Source organism: Dermacentor albipictus, chromosome 8, assembly GCF_038994185.2.
Source record: "Dermacentor albipictus isolate Rhodes 1998 colony chromosome 8, USDA_Dalb.pri_finalv2, whole genome shotgun sequence".
Taxonomy (NCBI): Eukaryota; Metazoa; Arthropoda; class Arachnida; order Ixodida; family Ixodidae; genus Dermacentor; species Dermacentor albipictus.
The window spans coordinates 63,498,677-63,511,015 of NC_091828.1; the positions used below are offsets into that span (position 1 = coordinate 63,498,677).

The 12,339-nt window shown below is 40.7% G+C and overlaps 1 protein-coding gene across 6 annotated transcripts in view; it reads right to left on the minus strand.

The window, feature by feature from the left end:
- The window catches only part of LOC135921763 (uncharacterized), a 238,070-nt gene that overhangs the window by 214,091 nt on the left and 11,640 nt on the right, over nucleotides 1-12,339 (minus strand). For 3 of the 6 annotated variants that reach the window (XM_065456063.2, XM_070523497.1, XM_070523498.1), the window contains exon 3: nucleotides 305-411. Coding sequence is in view for 3 of the 6 variants with exons in the window: in XM_070523496.1 (XP_070379597.1) it covers nucleotides 305-411; nucleotides 3,306-3,318; nucleotides 4,750-4,770; nucleotides 10,375-10,429 (196 nt within the window). In the remaining 3 variants the exon portion in view is untranslated. Of the gene's footprint in view, nucleotides 1-304; nucleotides 412-3,305; nucleotides 3,319-4,749; nucleotides 4,771-10,374; nucleotides 10,462-12,339 lie in introns of those variants that run through there. The other 3 variants (XM_070523495.1, XM_065456062.2, XM_070523496.1) reach the window with 2 other exon arrangements.

A 12,339-nucleotide genomic window follows, 5' to 3' on the forward strand; every position in this document is an offset into this window, starting at 1 on the left:
CTGACTTGTAAAAAATGCGTGTGTGTTTGATTACGAGTGGCGACCACTGGCGTGGTTTTTCTTTTCTTCACTACGTGGTTGGACGTTTCGCTGGTGTTGACGACGCAGTATGGCCACGACCACGATTCCGCATTACCATGAGAATGATGCGGTATTTTCTATCCTCTGACGACAAGCAGAAGCGGGACATAGCAAACCCTGTGTCTATCTGTTAACTGCTACTTAACGCCGTAAATTAAAATCAAATATTAATAAGCGTACATTCGTGGAAGCGTGAAGGAGCAACGAAAAGGCCCGTACTCACCGAGAAAAGCCTGAAGCACGATCAATATTAGAGACAGGAGCACGCCGGATACCAGCAAACAACACGCTAGCAGGAATACCGAGCTCCAGTAATCATGGTCGCGTTCACTGTGAATAGGAGCAGAAGGCGATTTTGTTAACTTCCTACTCGGCAGCTGTCCTCTTGTCTACAGAGATCAAGTCAATGCTTGAGGTAGGTGCTGAACAACACAGCCACGAGACGTAGGCGGCGCTAATTTCATCTTGAACATTTTTAATAGCCGCGTTGACTATAGTCATTGTTTCGGTATTTCCTTGGCAAAATCAAAGCACGCGTTATCTCTGAGAAAGTTCCAAATGCGCGTTGATTGCAGTAAATTACTTCTGCATGTTTGTTTTTAAATATATATGTGGTTTAAAGAATGTGGCTCTAAAATTTGTAAACATCCCTTGCTTTTTCAGAATACGGCTCAATGCGAATGGGCGAGGTCAGGGAAAAATGTGGCCATCACAAATTTTCCTTTTTGCCTCGCCAACCAAATATACCCACAACATGGCGATCGAAAACAGAAACAAAACTGCCAACATGAAAATAACTAATATATGCAGATCAGCTGTGGAAACACCAAATGGTGCATGGGCATGAATAATAAATGGCGCTTTAGGTTAAATGACGCAGAAATAAGAAAAGCCATTTCTCTTTTGAAAGACTGCATAATTTTTTAGATGTTTACCACGCTTATGATAGGTGAAATTTTGTAAATAGGATAACTAAATACATTATGTGGCACATATGTGTACCACTGAATGCACACATTGGGTCATCTCTCAGCGGCCGCACGCCTAGTCTTATGTGCGCGAGAAACAAGGCAATTGATTAAAAATGCCGTGGCTGCTTTTTTAAAAAAGTATCGAATACAGCGCTGGTGCCGACTACCGTGCACTTCTGCTCTAGTTGCTGACATGACTATATACAATATATTTTATGTGATATATTTTAGGTGACCCTAAGCTTCCATTTATACTCATAATCAACAATAGTAGCTATAAATTTTGGAAGGTGATTCAACGTTCAGTTGAAATCGACGAGAGACAACGCGTTTCCTTAGCGAGATAGAAGACTCACGTAAAGTACACGTGAATGTCACCATTGGAATAATTTCAAGCTACTTTGCAATGGCTAATTATTCGAGCTGTCATTTCCAGCTTCGGTGTGCGACTACTTTCAAAGCGTGAATTGGAGAACAATCTGTTTGACTGCATAACCTGTAGGATGGGCCCACAGTTTGAGATTGCATTATCATTGCAATCGGATGCTATGTTTAGACTGCACCTGCTGAGCTGCAGCCTGCAGCGCACACGCGGCTCCACAATGTTGCGACATCTGCACCAACGTAGTGTTCGCGCGTATCCGCACCCGCCTTGCTGCAGTGCTATTCGTGTTTGGATGGAGCTCCTGGCCGGTGTTCAGAAAGCATGCGGTGTTATGTTTGCACTAAATGAGGAACACGCTGCAGCAACTGCCCAACAGCAGGTACTGTTCAACCACCCTCTCACGGTTACTACCCGTGCGAAGACAGCGGCACCAGCTGGGTTTGGAGAGTCAGCATAGGCTGGTACAATTTCTTCAAACAAGCAAAGCACCTCCCTTGATGACCCTCCATGATGATTGGTTTAGTTGCATTGGCACTGCATCGCTAAACACGAGGTCGTGGATCAACTCCCGGCCTTGGCAGCCGCATTTCATATTGGCAAAATGCAAGACGCCCGTGTACCATGCAGCTGGTGCGTATTAAAAAAAGTCGCAGTTTCTCCCGAAAGGAAAAGTATCGATTGCGACCTCAAATGAGCAGACAGCTATAGGAAGTAATGATAGTAGTTTTGTCGGCCGTATAATCGTGAACGCATTCGCTTACTGAATAAATTCACAAGCATCGTGTCTTCGCATCCAGTGAAACGTCGTGCATTTCGGATGACATTGGAAGGGATCGCGGCGATGCCACTGAATTGCACGAGGCGTAACTACAGAAGCGCGAAAAAGGAGTCTCGATGCAAAACACGTTTCCACTGTGGAAAAAAGTGCGCTATATTGCCGACGGTCATCGTGACACGGGTTCTGACTGATTATTCTGGCAACGAGGCCTTATAATGCACCTTCTACCGTTCACGAGTCATCGCAATTGCATCACGAACGCACCTAGAGGATATTTTCCACCTGCAGGCAAATTCTGTCCTAAACAGGAATCGTATAGGTAATGTGAGTAATGTTATTCAATAAACGCATTAAGACTTAACCAATCGGAATTTTCATTTGTAATAACTGGCGACGCCGAAATATCGCTTGCAGTGTTCAAGCGATTCAGGTTCTAATACAACGCACCAAGAGCTTCAACGCACTTGCTTGCACGCGGGATGTTCTTAAGGACGTGGCATTTCCCCTACTTAGGCTTCCGTCCTTAACCCAATGGCTACAGTATCGATGTGTTGTGCTAGCGTTGCTCTGTTTCTATCCTACCTTGAGACAAATTTATTTATGTTTTCATATATATGTATCTGTACGTAATCTATATATTCGTCCCGAAAATCATGGCAACGAATGGTACGTGGGGCACATAACCAGTAGCACATATTGGCCCTTTTTTAGGCTGCACCATCTCTTGGATTGGCCAACGAAAGAGGCTAGAATAATGGCTGATGCGAAAAGGTTTTGACTCGTTAGGAAAGGCTTTGTCTTTTAAAATTAAGTCAATAACTATAGATTCCACACTGCGCAATACAAACTTACCGACGCACTATATCAAATGACAAACAGTGCTTTATAATAATGCCTTTCAGTTACCTGTATTTACCTTTGAATTACCTCCTTTGAATTTTTTTTAACTGTAATCTTGTCTTTCTAAACTTGAGTGATGAAAAGGAGTATCACTTTTTTATGTTGTTAATACCATATAAGGAAGTGAAAGAAATACCACATTTCACTCATAAAGATGAATCCTGGACGAGCTGGCCCAGTAAGTTCTTACCCTTGTTTTATATCTGGAAGTGAGAGATCAGAGCAACTTAGCTATCGAGATGTGAATGAATTGAAGAATGGGTTTTTTACTTTGTGCTCTGCGTATGGGCACGTCACAGATGTGCTTCGTAAGAAATCATGTGCACACTACGATGTAAGGATCATTTGGCAATTTCTATTAGAATACAATATGAGGTATTTTCTTTGAGAATATATAAGTAGACGCAAATCTTGGCAAGTGCTTATCTTCAATGAAGTGAGTGTATTTGAGGAAAGAATAATAAATAGTCTGTTTTTATTGATATGACTGCGTCACTGTGTGAAAGGCCAAGCACATGTGATCGTTATTTATAATCACATAGCATGCAAAGAGAATGTACACTTGTGTTTTTACGCTTGCCACGTTTCGTTTCTCTCCTTCATACCTTTAAGATACGTCTCGAAACAGCTGTACTCCACGCAACACCGTGTTAATATTTTCGTGCTCACTTGGTATATTGAGTACAGTCTAGTGCCAAGTGGACGTGCTCCATTGCTGGCACAGAAAAGTTTATGGAGTTCAGCGGCGTAACATATGCTCGTGAATATCCTTCAAGTATGCTTATATTGCAGGAATACTTCATATAATCTAATGCAAGAGACGGGTAATTGAATATCGCTTTCCGAGGCCTTGGTACTGCCGTGGCCGTAAAGACAGGCTGATGATGATAACCTTGAGGTTTCCTATACTGGGGTACGTAGTAATTTGTCATGAATACTAATGTTTCTATAAAAAACAAGCTAAATATTTATCGCGGTCTCATGTTTAATGCAAACGCTAGAAACGGCATAAACGAGCTACGTCATAGGGATTTGTTGCTACAGGCAGCACAGTATAGAAGGTATGCATAGACGCCAGTATTTACATTCGCGTCTTTCGTCCACCACAGTTTCCACCAGCTGTAGGCTGCCTTTGGCTACGCAGGAACCACGTGCGCAATTTCAAATCACACACGTTGCGATGAAAGTGCACGTCACAGTAGTGTTTTAAAGGGAATTCTTTTTAACATCAAAAACCTGTCACCTGAATTTATACTGGAAGCAAAAATACATCTTTACCACCTTGTGCCTTTTGGCGCATATTTACGATAACAGTGACAGCTTTATATTCTCCTCGAGCAAAGAATTCGAGAGAGAAAATGGTACTTTTGAATTTTACAAATCCACGCTCACAAGCTGGAAATGTTGCAGAGAAATAACACTTTGGTTATACTCAAATCTTGACACCATCTCAAAAGTATGGCTTTAGCTTCGAGTTCAGTGTTACCATACCGTTGGTGTCGTAAAGCGAAGCCAATCGCGTAAAATTGTAACGTGGACCAGCTTGTGGTACCGTCGCACTTGAAAGTATCGTATTGCACGTGAAGCGAGTACTGATACAATGAGGCATTCCCACTCGGGAAAGCAAAACCCACCTGTGTTCAGTTGTGTTGCATCTAGAAAAAGAAGGAATTCAAACGATAGTCTTAAATGAAATTCATCTAACATGCATCTTCACTTGCTTATTATTGTGCCTCCTTACGAGAACAGGTATAATTTATTTATCTCATACTATATCTCTGTAGACCTCTTCTTTCAGCATACTAAAATACATCTTAACAAACTGCAGTATCTTGCTGTGGTCATGTACCGTAAACAATATTGTTTTTTCAAAAAACCTGCGCTTCTTATATAGCTTTGTTTCCTCCTATATATCCTGCAACATCGGCCCACTTTTTGATCTTCCTAACAAAGCAACCGCAATGTCACCAAACCATTCAGTGAGGAATGAAGTATGTAAGACTTCGTTATATAATTTCTGTGATGAGTGATGAACGTCAAAAATGTGGTCAATAATTGACAATTGCTACGGATTCCCGTGTCACCTGTACAAATTATTATTAGGTGAGGCCGTGATGACGCCTTGCAACGTAGTAAGTGAGGCTTGGGCTTTACACGGCGCAACTTGTCGATATTAAGGCAAAAGCCTCAGATGGCTAATGGGTCGAAAACCCCGACGACCGCCTGGCGTCATGGCACCAAAATTTAAGCGCATCCGCCAGTAAGCTATAAATTTCTTCATCAACAACAAAGCTCGATTATATCTGCTTCCGTGAAATGGACGCCCTTCATTATAATCATCGTGGCCATAAAAAATTCTCTGCGCATGCTTTTTCCGGTTTTGTTCTTATTCTCCAAGCAATGTCTACTTGTCTTATGACGTTTGCAGGAGTACAAGTACACGTGCGAGAAGCGGAAACAACTTTTGTGTTGTTGAAAGTTAGCGCTGTGTGTTTGTCTGATTTACCTTTCCGTGTCCCTCTCATTCAGCCTGCGCTACAAGAAAGTACAAGGCACCATATGTACAAGTCCCTGTGGCTAGCCTCGTGTATTCAAGTGTTAAAATTTGAAAAAAGAATTATTCAATGAACCGCGTGTTTGTCCTGATGCTCTTCTTATACTTGCCACGAACGTTGTAATGTGCCTATAACCACGCAGAAGCAGTTGCGCTGTCTAGGCGACCAAGCAAGAGGAAAGAGTAAGGAGAAAAATAACAGGACAGAAAACAATAGCAAGTAACAAAGCACTCGAATTAGAGTGTCAAAGTAATTTGATAAACGAGAAGAAATGTGGAAATTCAACAAACACTGAACCCAAGTACAACATAGGGCAAATTACTTGTGCCTGATAGATGAAATAAAGAAACTATTAATAATTGGAAGTGCACGTGGATGAAACAACAACTTGCCGCAGGTGGGCAACGATCTCACAACTTTCACATCTCGCGGGGATGCTATACCAATTGAGCTACCACGGTGCCATTTCCCTCTGCACTTTCTTTGGTATTTATGTTTCCTAGTAGAACCCTGGGATTGTAATGTGAGAGTAATTTGAAGAATCTAGCGTGAGCGTGGAGAGTTTTGTCTTCGTCCTCTTCATATCTTATCATATCTTAAAGTTCCCGTTGACCTTTATGAATTAGTCACATATACCTTGTTTGATGAGTGACCACGGAGTATCCGTTCATTTAGGCAGCGAAAATAAACATGAATGAACCTGACTGTGTAGCATATCTTGTTTGCTCGGAGAAACAAAAAATTTCGAAGTGCGCAAAGATGACAGAAGTCCCCCTTTAAAATGTAGAAATTTATCACGATATTCCTGCAGCCCAATGCAAAACACAAACGAAAAAGAAATTACCGGCTAATTCATGCATATAAATTATTAAGTGCATATGTGGACGATCGTTAAGCCTAAATGCACTTTCAAAACATTTAGGCAAGGCATTAATTGCCACATACGGACAGTTTGTAGTTTGTTTGGAAAATATGTCAAGTAGATGTATATATATTGTTGTGTAAACGTTAGGTTTTCTCAAATAACTTAGGCTGCTTCAAGCGAGGAGCTTGCTATACATAAGTACATCATCAGGGCACTGAACATGACTAACCTTAGAAATGCTTTGACGTTTCAATTTTTATGCGTTTTGCTATTAATCACACAAGCATACTGCTGAAATTTATTCGAGAAACTCAGATCGTAGATAAAAGCCCCCATGTTTATTTTCAGCCTCCTGTCGCTTATTTCAAAAATAAGTTTCTGAAACGATTCAAGCTGAACATCGTTGAATGCAGATATTTCGAATTACGAAGGCATTCATAAACAATTTGTACAAAGATAGTTACTACAAATGATCCAAAATGCGTGTTCAAGCAACGCACAGTGGTATTAGTATATCTTTCAGGATGTTCCAAAAATTCATGCAGGTAGAACCGTGCCCGAAGCCTGGTAGAATTTAGCAAATATCATTTCATTTGTCGAGGGGAGTACATTGAGGCTGGCTCCTTCTCAGCATGATGCCAAATGGCTTATCTGCAAAAGTATTCAGAAGGCACTGCCTATTCGGTAAGCCGTAAAGTGCAAGGATACTTTCAGCTTCTAGAAAAACGTGCATGCTAAGCAAAATTGAAATTGTTTGCCAAAGAATAAGATGCCCAAAAATGTTTTATCTACAATTTTTTAAGGTCACGCCACTTGTCTTTCTACGTCCGAAGGCCGACCAATTAAGCACAGGTATTTTGGTTCGTATTTTACTTACGAAGCTTCCAGCTTAACCCAACAACAGTATTTGTTTACCAACTTAGGTAGTGCATTTTTATTCACAATTAATAGTGCCAGCCAGTGTATATGAAAACACTCTTAGCAGACGTTCTTGGTAGCTCTCACATGTAGAGTGAAACTTCGCCTGTCTTGTAGAGATCTCTATGCACCCCTGATTGAGTCGGGTTTCATGCTCCATTAGAGACACATGGAAGCTTTATACTTGTATGCACTTTCCAACGGGTTGCTGAAGCTCGTAGGTCAGTTTCTATGCAATTGCAGCCAAGAGCTACGGCACAAGGGTGTTCACAGGAAAGCAATATATAAGGCTGCCACGAAGGTGCGACAAGCGCAGAAAGAAGCATTGCAATGCAATTTTCTCACTTGGAATGCTTAAACTAAACACTAAAGTGTACAGCAGCTATTCTAATTGCATAACTATATATTATTCGCCTGGTCCCAGGGAGGAAATATCTGCGACCACACATGAAGCTTAACAGCGAAGCCGTCATCTTACGCCGACTTGAGCTGCACAAATACCTCCTCGCAACTCTACTATACGCAGTCTACCCCTCAACGTCACCAAAGGACTGCCAATTCTGCAATACACCAGAAACCATTTACCACATGGTCTAGGAATGTGAAAATACCCCCCGGACACTGTTCATTCAAAGCAGCCAACCCAATCAGTGGGAGTCACAGTTGACAAGCCCTAAACCAGTGGACCAAATACGGCTGATGAACTGGGACAAGCTATCAGCACAGGGCCATGGCTATCGGTATTACGGTGGCCGCTCACCTTCGGCATCAACAGCTTGGTCTACGAGGTAAACTTTATTCACTCACACGTGCTCCGGTGCACCTGACTTTCAAAAAAAGCAAATCAATCTATTTACCGAACAGTCATGCGAATATTTCAACTAGGTTCACACCGATCTTATGGAGCATGTCTATATAATGAAGTTTAGAGGAATGGACATAAAAGTCAATATCGATCCTTTTAGACTTTGAAATTGGAACGTAGACAAAAAATAACTCGCATGAATTGTTTTCTTCAGTTTCCTTTCTTAGACAACGCGACACCACGACACGGCCTCTCTTTGTCAAACCCATCCGTAGCCAAAGAGCTTGGCGTAAAATGAACTGCCACCGCATTTCCGTCTTCCCTGAGTGGAGATATGTGTACCTCACCATCGGATAGGTAGTAACTTCAACATGAAGGGTGACACGGACCGCTTTACCGCGCCGCATAACCAAGCTTCATTTGATGCCGCTGCTATGTCACATAACGGTCGCTCTGCGAGGCGCATTTCGCGGCGCAGCTGCGTAATCAATTAAAGAAAAATAATTCTACGACAGTTACTTCGCTTAGCGCGGTCATTTTGAAATGCGGAAACACGGATACGGACTGTTACGACGATCACTTTATGTTCTTCATGTGTACTTATGCCGTAAGCAATGTAACAATAGAGGCAATTGATGGAACAATTTTATTTATTTCGTTTATTTGTTGTAAAAAATGCATTTCTTCTAAAATTATTTTCTAAGGCGAAATAATGTCTTTTTGCAAAGCAGTTATTGTCTTGCAAATGATGTCTGCATGGGGAGATAAATATTCAGTAGTACAGTGACTCGAGCAACTTTAAAGGATCGTTTTAGGTGTTTGAGCTACAAAAACGCTATTTTTTTCGCGGGTTTTGAGCCTCTGAAAAGAAAATAATTTACTACTATTTTGTTTATTGTTCAAGAACCAATAATTGAAAGTATCTATATATTACCTAAACAGAGCGAGCAGCCGAAATACAGTGACGACAGTGACAATGCAATACAACTAGTTAATACGTAACCATGAAGAAACTCTGTTAATTAATTAAATTGCTAGGTCAGCTAAGTATATGATGCTTGCGCAGGTGGGTCATAAGGCTGGTTTTTGTGGACAAGTTCTGTCAACTAAAAGGTAACCATCAAGATTTCCTAATTAAGTAAACTACAATCGTATTTCAGGGGAACGTCACTTCATTTGTCAAGGAAACACGCATTTCGCGTCAGAGATCATCATGGTAAATGTGTACGCTCCCGACACTCATTTCGCCTTCAGAGGAGTAAACCACAACACAACAACGCACCACGCAAGTGACAAGTCTTCTTTTTGGAAGCCTGAAGGACGAGAACCCATATGTTATCTGATCTAGCTGTCTTCTAAACCGTCGTGCAATACAGGATCAGCAAAGTCATCAAGGGTGGAGGGGGGTGCTTATTTGTGTTCAACCTCTCCTCTGTGAATACAAAAAGACCCTTGTGGAGGTCAAGTTTCATAATAAATGGTGAGCACAGAATCCCACTAGAAGTGTAAAATCAAATGTTGGTGTTCTTAAATACGAATTCTAATCGCGAAACTAGGAAAGTTTAGTAGCTTTTGTGTCGATGTATCAGCTACCTCTACTATTTTGCAAGAATATTGCCACTAAGCAAGTGAACCACCAAATACCAAGGATTTTAATTGCTAGCGGATATATATATATATATATATATATATATATATATATATATATATATATATATATATATATATATATATATATATATATATATATATATATATATATATATACAAGAGAATAAAGCGTTTCTCGATCCGGGCAAATACACACATTGACGTAGACACGCGTATGCAGCGATTTCTTGGGGATTTATTGACCCTGGCTTTCTAATGCTACTCTGATGAAATTCTTCTGAAATTATGTACAAATTATACTGACAAATGATTCTGCGCTGCTATGCCTGTGGGAAGACTCGTAATGTTATCAAATTGTTTTAGGTTTAATTAAGTATTACAGGAAACCAAACAAGACATCATTGTATCTAGCATGCTTTTCAACAAGCCTATTATATTAGTCACCAATTCCTTGTTAATGTAATCACATAAAAAGCCTTTGTGTTGCTTTAAAGTGAATACTTACCTTCTGCAAATGCGAAGCTCGACTCAACCATATGGTTGCAAAAGGGAAGTATCATTTCAGCGAGACGAGCTCATGGCACGTATTTTCTGGAGCCCAAGACATGACAGTTGGAACATTCGTTTCCTCTACAGGGGGAATATATGAGCTGTGTACGAGTGTGGTAACTAATATATTCCATGTTTAATATTCACAAGCTTCCATTTCGTAAAATACAAGCGCGAAGCCTTTCAAACAAAAGGGCATGTGTAATATTTTAGAAAATACTGTGAAGGTCGCGGGATCGAATCCCGGCCACGGCGGCCGCATTTCGATGGGGGCGAAATGCGAAAACACCCGTGTGCTTAGATTTATGCGCACGTTAAAGAACCCCAGGTGGTCAAAATTTCCGGAGTCCTCCACTACGGCGTGCCTCATAATCAGAAAGTGGTTTTGGCACGTAACACCCCAAATATTATTAGAAAATACTGTGAAATGATAGATGATGTTAAGCAAAGATGTAAGTAGGCGAGAAAAAAACCTCAAAGCTTTTCCTCTACCCATATTACATTGCACGAAAGCTGCATTCCTGAACACATGATTTATGGAACATTTGAAATATTCTTCGCGATTCCAGAAACGGGAAGGATGCTGTCAAGCACCATTTACTTCATTTTAGTGTACAAGCCATTTATTGTTCGAATAGTTTGCCTCTTTTCTATTTCCAGAAGTTTCAATTCTTCGGCCTGCTGTATTGTAAATGCTAGAATCGCAGACTTAATTTTCATTCTAGTAGTTAAATCAACAGTGTCATGTTTCATTTTTATGAGCCTCCAGACTAAGCTGTGGTCAGAAATATTTAGCTTCTTTCTCCCCCGTCCATGGTTTTCTGTCACAACTATAACAAAAAATAATGATTGCACAGGCAGTGGTTGAACAAGCCTTCAGAAATGTGTGAGTTGTTTAGAAAGCTGTTTAGAAACTGTTTATCAATAAAAATTGTTTAGAAACGTTAGATTGAAGCGGTATTTTCTGGCTAATATGTGCCTATTGTCTTTTCTTTTTGCCGCCAAATACTTGAGGGCGAGTGTAAAGTGACGATAGGAAGCGGGAACGCGAGGTGATTAGGCTGAGGAGATATGTCTCCATAGTAAGTATATTTGTCAGCTCCGAAGAAACTCAGTGAATTGGAAGATTTTGCAGATTTTTTTTTCACTTTGCCACCAAGGTGAAGGTTAAAGCATTCCAGAAGAGGCGCTGATCCCATGGCGTTGGATAGATATGTTAAGGCAAATAATGAACTCAATCTTTAAGTTGCAAAATGCCAAGGATTTCTTTTTTCTCGTTCGCCTGCACAATTTGTTAAGAACTAACCCACGAAAATTTTGGTCTTCTATTTTACCTCGCGATGCTTCATCCACTTCTTTCAGAATAGATATTGACGTCATCAACGACCCGGCGGTGTTATTCGATGCTTTCAACAAGTATTTCCAATCCGTGTTTGTTTCCGATAACAACTTTATCCCGACACTTTCCAATATAGTTTCTTCTGAAGCATTCAGTGATGTTGAGATAAACTGCGAAGGCATCCTCAACCTTATATTAAACCTGGATGCTAAGAAATGCACCGGCCCGGATGGTATACAGAACGCGTTCCTTGTTCGTTATTCGTTGTGGTCATCAAAATATCTGTCAGTCATATTCAGAAAGTCCTTATCATCCTCTACTGTACCTTCTTCATGGAAGTTCATTCTATATGAAGTGATTAAATCTTCTAATGATCATTATGGCCTTCAAGAGTCGTTTTCTAGATGTTGCGATTGCTGTAACACTTGGCAAATGAACATTAATTTCAACAAAACCATTCTGATGTCTGTCTGCAACAAATCTTCCCCCTCCCTTTTCAGTTACTCGTTCAATGGCCATACTGTAGATAAGGTTGCTGAGTATACGCATGTTGGTGTCATTTTTACGCATAACATGTCATGG